The 8,326-nt window shown below is 43.5% G+C and overlaps 2 protein-coding genes across 2 annotated transcripts; both read left to right on the forward strand.

Moving 5' to 3' along the window:
* The first annotated feature begins 299 nt into the window (after positions 1–299).
* LOC148036036 (pentatricopeptide repeat-containing protein At2g13600-like) lies at positions 300–3,734 on the forward strand. Its single transcript, XM_087678041.1, has one exon. The coding sequence runs from the start codon at positions 626–628 to the stop codon at positions 2,450–2,452; it is 1,827 nt and encodes a 608-aa protein (XP_087534167.1). The 5' UTR covers positions 300–625; the 3' UTR covers positions 2,453–3,734.
* A 2,208-nt stretch (positions 3,735–5,942) lies between these two features.
* On the forward strand, positions 5,943–7,895 carry LOC148036037 (putative pentatricopeptide repeat-containing protein At3g01580). The gene has a single exon (XM_087678878.1). The coding sequence runs from the start codon at positions 5,943–5,945 to the stop codon at positions 7,893–7,895; it is 1,953 nt and encodes a 650-aa protein (XP_087535004.1).
* The last annotated feature ends 431 nt before the right edge of the window (positions 7,896–8,326 follow it).

Below are 8,326 nucleotides of genomic sequence, written 5' to 3' on the forward strand. Positions count from 1 at the left end.
TCTTCTCATTTATTCTCAATTTTCAATGCCAAGTAGAGTTTTGCTTACATTGAGGTTCTTGCAAGGTTTGAGGGAAGATAATAAAAGAATGTCAAAGTTGTAGGGTTCAGTAGTTGCCCTTGCAACAACCACTAAAGGCTTTAGGGTTGTTGTGTAGAGAAACAACCATAGAGATATGGTGATAGGAGTGAGTGACTAAATGCGAGAAGTTTAACCTAGGCAAGAGATATGTGACAAATTTGGACATCCCTCAAACCACCATATATTCCTTTCCACCGTGGTAAATACGGGGATGGTGATTGGACGCATAGTTGCATCTCTCTTGGAATGGGCCTTGTGGATCCTTAGGAGTCCCCCTATATATAGTGATAGACCCTTGGTGGATCTAGTCCTCCTAGATATAGGATGATAATACCCTTGGTGGATGATCCCCTCCTCCACCAACAGAATAGTACGACAGACTTGAAGAGCTTCAGTCCATTCGAAGGGCTTTTGCTATGGAAGGCGATCTCTTGGATGCAGTGATCGGCATGGCCAGCAGGCTCGGAAGAAAATTCGAGCTCCTTACTATGCTCTGCAGGCGGAAGGGGAGGAGACACACCAGCAATGTGTTTAACTATGGCTGATGCAGAAGCAGATGCCTGATGTTATAGATGACTTGATCGGTGCCCTGTACAAGTGCAGGTGCAAGAAGGATCTACATGAAGCCAAGCGCTTGCATGCATACGTGCGGCGTCATCAGCTGGAATCTCACACAGTCCTGGGCAATCATCTTGTTCCCATGCTCGCCAATTGTGGAAGCTTGCCCGAGGCACAGCGCGTCTTTGACACACTCGCACACCCCAATGAGTACTCCTGGACTTCTCTCATCTCCAGCCACATCGACTCCGGGGACCCAGGACGCGCTTTCCAGCTCTACCAGCGGATGCATGATGAGGGCTCTGTACAACCTAATAGGGTTACATATTTGGCCCTCCTCAATGCTTGCACGGTTGTTAGAGACGGAGAAAGAGGCAAGGGAATTCACGCCGAACTTGTCGCAAGGGGGTTGGAAAGGAATGTTTTCACTGGGAGCGCATTGCTGGGGAATACCCTGGTTGACATGTATGGCAAGTGTGGATTGTTGGCAGAAGCACAGCAAACTTTCAGCATGCTGCCAGTTCGTAATGCAGTCTCATGGAATGCCATGATTTCAGCATATGCTGAATATGGTTTTCATGAATGTCTTACAAGTTGTCTAAGAGACATGGAGTCGGAGGGCATTTCTCCTACTTCTATCACACTTGTCTGCAGCTTGAGAGCGTGCTGTACCACTGCAGCTCTGAGCACAGGTCAAGAGATGCACACCCAAACACACAAAAGGGGACTAGAAGGAAACCTTTATCTAGGAAGTGCACTGGTGGATATGTACACCAAATGTGGTTTGCTTGCAGATGCGCAACGAGTGTTTGATAGGTTGCCTGTCAGGGATGCAGTATCATGGAACACTCTGATAACTGGATACAGTGAAAATGGGCTTGACATTGAAGTGCTACGGTGTTTTAAGAAGATGCAGCTAGAAGATGTATCTGCGGATGATGTCACATATGTTCTGTGCTTGAAGGCTTGTGGCACTGTAGGAGCCTTACAAACTGGCCGTGACATACATGCTGAAATTAGAAAGTCAGGATTGCATATAAGTCTCTATATGGGCAATTCTCTGGTAGATATGTATGGCAGATGTGGCTCAGTTGCAGAAGCATTGGAAGTTTTTGGCAAGCTTCCTTTTCGAGATCTTGTGTCATGGAATGCAATGCTAAAGGCATATGGTGAGAACCATGAGGCAAATATGGTTCTGCAATGTTTTAAGTGCATGCAAGAGCACGGTGTGCAGCCAGATGCTGTCACATTCACCTGTATTCTTGCTGCATGTGGCCATGCTAGCTTCGTTGTTGAGGGTCAGGAATATTTCAAAATGATGAAGGAAGAGCATAAAATTGAACCAACTGAAGATCATTACTCTTGCATGGTCGATCTTTTCGCTAGGTCAGGGTATGTTTATGAGGCTGAGAAATTTTTAGTAGCTATGCAGTGTCCACCATGTAGAGTAATACTAATGGCGCTGCTTAGTGCATGCAAAATATACCAAAAATTGGACCTAGGAGAGAGATGCTTCCAGCAGCTTGTTGAGATAAATGAAGATCATGCTGGTGCTTACTTGCTGATGGTAGAGATTTATGCAAGGAATGGCAGGTGGAGTGATGCAATCAAATTAGAAGAGATGCGGAAATATGCAGGGGCTAGTAGGAAACCTGGTAGTGCTCTCACCGAGGTGAGTAGTAAAATGCACGAATTTGTTGTAGGTGTTGAGCAAAGCAAGACAGTAGTAGAGATGTTAGAGATTTTGGTTTCAAACATGAAGGATGATGGTTATGTCCCAAGTTCAGAGTTGAGGTACAGATGTGGTAGTTGAAGAGGATAAACCAGTAAAGCAATTGTAGAGAATGAACTGGTAGGTGCTTTATTTGCTAACACACATTCCTTTATCATTCCACCTTAATTAAATCCTTTTGCTTCAAACATAGATGCAGGGTGATATGAAACTTGGACACATGGGGGGATATGTTAATTTTTGGGGTTACTCAGCCAGCACCTTGTAAACGGTTCACCAGCTAGCAGAAAATCAGCAACCTGCCCTTCGGGCAAGTCATTAATGTGTCACAGCAGCATGAGTAGGTGCAGGTCTCTGTTCAAGCCCTTTCCGATTCTCAATTTTGCACCCTAGAGCTGGCAGCAACTGGTGACTGGCTGCTCTGGGGGTGCCAAGCCAAGATCTATCCTTGGGCAATATGGGGAGTAATGCCAACTAAGTGCTATAGGAGATCACCAAGGAGTAAAGATTGGAGGATATATAGCTCCAAACTTGAAATGGTAGCATCATTGATGGTGGGAATCAAGAGGTTGGTTTGGATGCTTGCAGAAGTTGAATGACATGGAGCAATGTTATTCCAGCTTCACCTCATGGTCTCCTCTCCTCTCATTCATGTCAGGCAGAAGTATGGTTTAATGCAGTTTGGAACTTGCAATTGCAGGTTGCCTGCCTCGATATACGAGGACCAACATGCTAAGGCACAACTGCATGCACAAGCACATGAACAGCCTGGACTCCACCAAATCGGTACCAGTGAATACATGGCAACCCTGACCGTGCTTGTGTGGTAGTGGGCAATATATTTCCTTCCCACCATTAATTTTCTACAATAACATATTATTCAACATGGCACAAATTTTAAAGGAGAAGAAAAACTACAATACTTAGAAGGCTGAGAAGCAATAGATGCAGGCTTTTTTTTCAAAACAAAAATATCTGGTTGGCTTGTTTAATCTGCCGTAATGGAAGAAATGACCCATCATATTATAAGTATTTTGTTTAAGAAATTGACTTTCAATAGCTTTTCCTTTGGTCTTGCCAAAAAGGCAGGACATAAACACAGCAAGTCCCTTATTTAGACCAGTTACACATTGGACCGTGGATGGTCACTTCCCAAAAAGGGAATCAATGGGGGCTAGTGTTTTCAAAACTAGTCCATGGGAGTTGTTCATGCTTGGGTCTTCAATAGGAAACAGTTTTCCAGAGAGTTTCCCATTTCCAAGAGCAAATTGAGGATACATAGGGGGATTTAAAAAGCCCCCTACTTATCACTTTTTCCCCAAATTAGGGAAGATGGAGGTGGGCCTTGAAGCCTTCTGCTGAAAATGGGAAAGGGTCTGGATTATTTTGTTTGCAGCTTATCCAAGAATTGGAAGCATAAATCACCCTCTTCTCCCTCATTCAGTGGTTACACTGCCCTCATCTCTCATGATTCTGTGCAGGGAAGCGTGGCTGGATTGTTTTGTTTGCAGCTTATCCAACCAATGGAAGCATAGGACTGTCTTACTGTGTGATTGGCGAAGGGCCTACAAGATGTTTTCCTCCATCACTGTCCTTTGAACCTCCATTTCCTCTGTTTTTGGTATTGCTTTCTGTGGGCTTTTGCCCCATTGCTTTTTATTTCCAGGTTTCTCTTGGGCATGGGCTTCAGGAGCATCAGCATCAACATCAGTATTCTCTTTTTGTGCTCTCTTCAGAACGGGATCAAACAACATCAACATCAGCATTCCAGCATCCTGCTCTCTGATCCATTTTTGCGCATGTCTGCTCTTATCTTTTTTGTGCATCTCTGACCCATCGGTTTTGTGTATTGCTGATCCATCATTACAAAAATGATTACTATATTGTTCAATCTATATCATCTATTGTTTGATCCATATTAAAGCAAACACTAATGAACAACAAGCAGGCATTAGAAGAAGTCTCACCTTTGGTAATCATGTCTTTGATTAGTTGTTACTATGATCATTATCTGATCCATCATCCACCAGCTGATCCAATGGTTGCTTGTGATCCATCATCCATGGTTTGGCCCATATTGAAGCAATGATGTTAATGAAAAACAAGTGGACTCCATTTTTGTGCATTTTTGATATATTGTTTTTAATATCAAGGTTTCAACAGCATCAACAACATTCTAGCATTTTGGTGCTCTCTTTAACCGTCAGCCTCAGCATTGCCATCGCCATTTTAACAGCATCAGTATCATCACCTGAGTAGAGATTTTGCTTATGCCGAACAACATGTAGGCATTGAACCACATGGGACCACACATAGACTAGTATCGAATTCTATATACATCACCTATCATAAATATATTGCGCATGCATATTCACATGCAACCCCTTCCTATTAAGTAATCAATCTCTTTTTTTCAACGTGATCAAATTGAAAATTTTTAAAGATCTCCTTTGTTTAGCGATGCATTGCTAAGCATATATGTGTTAATTATACATGCATTCAAGACTGCATTGCATATGCATACTTGCATGTAACCATCACATATTGTGTAATCAGTTTCTCAAATGAAAAATTCTAAAGGTCTCTTCTGATGTTTTTCGATATATTGCAATGATATGTGCATTACTAATCATACATACATGCAAGAATGCACTGTAGGCAATGTATTATATGTATACATGCGTATAATGATTCCATATTGTGTAATCGATCTCTTTTTTATAAATGTGATCAAATTGAGATTTTCAAAGGTTTTTTTTTCATGCTTTGCAATGGATTGCGATCGAATGTGCCTTACTCATCATCCATATATGCAGAATGTATTGGTTGCAGATGCATTTTGTATGTTATACAATATGTTCATGTTGTATAATCGATCTTGGTTCTTGCACGTGTGATTAAATTGAAGAATTTTAAGGTCTAATTTATGCTTCAAGATATATTATTGATCATATATGTATTTTGTAATGGAGATAACTAATAGTTTTTTAATGCCATAATTGGTATTATATTTGAAACATCCTTCAGTAATGTTACGACTTAGGTGTGCGATGCCTGGAAGACCCACTTCTCCCACATGGGAAAGTGTCATAAGCCATGTTCGTATAGCTTGAACCCAAAGACCTCCATCGACAAACACGTTTTACGATTTGGTCTTCAAGCTGCTGAGCTCCATGTCTGAGCAGTCGATGGACTGAGAAGACGGTTCCATGCCCAGGGGTCCAAAGAAGAAGAGAAGGGCAGGGGCGGATGCATGCACTTTTGTGACAGGGGGATGTATGCCAGGCTGCCTCGGGCTGAGGATCTTGCTGGCCTGCTGCAGAAGTGCAGACAGAGCAAGGACCTCCATCAAGCCATGTGCCTGCACGCCTACTTGTGCGAGCACCAGCTGGAATCCCACCCCACCCTCAGCAACCACCTTGTCCCCCTCCTCGCTGACTGCGGCAGCCTGCTCGATGCTCACCACACATTCGACAGGCTGGCTGCCCGCAACGAGCACTCCTGGACATCCCTCATCTCTGCCTACCTTGACTCCGATGACTTGGAGCATGCCTTCCAGCTCTACCACATGATGGCACATGACAGTCTCACCCGGCCCAACCGATGCACGTATTTGGCCTTGCTCAATGCTTGCTCACGCCTCAGAGATGCAGACCGAGGCCTCGAAGTGCACCGTGAGATCACTCAGCAGGGCCTCGAAAAGGATTTGTTTACTGGTAGTCCTCTTGTGGGGAATAGTCTGGTGGACTTGTATGGCAAATGCGGCTTGCTTGCAGAAGCACACCATGCTTTCGACAGCCTGCCCATCCAAAACACTGTGTCCTGGAATGCATTAATTTCTGGATATGCTGAACATGGGCTTGCTAAGGAAGTGGAAATCTGTTTTTATGAAATGCAACACAAAGGTATAGCTCCTAGCTTTATTACATTCCTTTGCAGCTTGAAGGCCTGCTCTTCTGCATCAAGAGATTCAGAAACAGGACAAGTCCTACATGCAGAAATAGTCAAAAGAGGACTGGAGGCAGATCTGTGTGTGGCCAGCACACTGGTGGATATGCACATCAAATGCAGGCGTCTTTTGGACGCACGCCACACTTTTGACAGGATCTTAGCTAAAGATGCAGTACTGTGGGCTTCATTAATCTCAGGATATGCTGAAAATGGGCTTGGTGAGGAAGCAGGTGTCTGCTTCCAACAAATGCATCTCCAGGGCACACTACCTAACCCTGCTGCATATGTCTGCACCTTGAAGGCTTGTGCTTCAGGAATGGATGTAGAGAGGGGTTTTGAAATACATGATGAAAGCATTAGAAGAGGATTGGAAAGACAACTTTATATGGGTAATGCATTGGTAGATTTGTATATGAAATGTGGCTATCTTGGTGAAGCACGCAAGGTATTTGACCAACTGCTGTTTCGAGATGCAGTTACATGGAATGCTCTTATTGCAGGATATGCTCAACACAACCTGGATGATGAAATGCTGAACTGTTTAAAGGAGATGCAGCTCGAAGGAGTGTCTGCAGATGCTGTCACTTTTGCAGTCTGCTTGAAAGCTTGTAGCATGACAGGAGCATTGGAATTAGGACGCGTGATACATGCTGAGATCAAGAAATCTGGTTTAGAAAGAGATTGTTACGTGGGGAGCATTTTGGTGGATATGTATGGGAAGTGTGGCTCGATTGCTGAAGGATGTGAAGTTTTTGACAACCTGCATGTTCAAGATGTGGTATCTTGGAATGCAATGATTAATGCATATGGTGAGAACCATGAGGTCAACATGGCTATTGAATGCTTTGAGAAGATGCAACAGCGGGGTGTGCAGCCAAATGCTGTTACATTCACTTGTCTCCTTGCTGCATGCAGTCATGCCTGCTTGGTCTGCAAGGGACGGGAGTATTTCAAGGCAATGACAGAACAACATCGAATCAAACCAAATGTAGATCACATTGCTTGCATGGTTGACCTTTTTGCGAGGTCAGGGAATGTTCATGAGGCTGTGAAATTCATTGCTGCTTCACAGTGTCCTTCGTCTAGGGTAATTCTAACACCTTTGCTCATGGCCTGTAAAGTTTATGGAAAAGTGGAGCTGGGACAACTATGCTTTCAGCAACTTGTGGAGGCAAACCAAGAAAATGCATCTGCTTACCTATTGATGGCAGATATTTATGTCATTGTAGGCAGGTGGAATGATGCATACAGATTAGAGGAATTGAGAAACAATGTTGGGGCAAATAAAAAGCTTGGGATTGCATCTGTTGAGCTTAACAAAAGGTTACAAGAGTATGTTGTTGGTACCAATAAAAGCAAAGACACTGTTAAATTGTCAGAAAGTTTGGGCTTACACATGAAGAGTGAAGGCTATGTGCCAAATTTAGATGTGCTTTTCGGTCATGTCCTGATTGAGGAGAAGGAACTGCCATGTGTTGAATTTGTACAAGAAAATTATTTATGTTTAACAGGCCATGAAACTACATGCTTGTCAAATAAAACATACTTCCTAACATTAAAAGATGCTAGATGATAAGAAGTATTGGCATATCAGGGCCAGACTTAAAAGATGACAGCCATGGTCACACACATGCACACACCCACACCAGGCATGCATGCACGCACTCGTGCACGCATACGGTAGAAATGACTCTGTGATGTGCATGTACACACACACACACACACACAAAAGTGCACATACCCACCCACCTGCCCACATGCACATACACAGGCACATGCACACTTGTAGCTAAGTTAAAGCGGTGTGCTGTTCCACGAAGAAAAATGAATGTTAACTACCCTATGTGCTTTAGTAGGCAACCTAAAGAGTAGGGGGCAGGGAATGACCGTGGGAAGATGAGGCTGATTAATTAATGAAAGGATTGTAGTGTTCGGAAAAAAAAAGAGGGGAATAAGCTGAACGTAGTCACCTCCCTCAACTGCCATAAAAGCATAAAGTCTTGA

Source organism: Lygodium microphyllum, chromosome 5, assembly GCF_053477565.2.
Source record: "Lygodium microphyllum isolate KBCC chromosome 5, Lygodium_microphyllum_v1.1.10, whole genome shotgun sequence".
NCBI classification, from domain to species: Eukaryota; Viridiplantae; Streptophyta; class Polypodiopsida; order Schizaeales; family Lygodiaceae; genus Lygodium; species Lygodium microphyllum.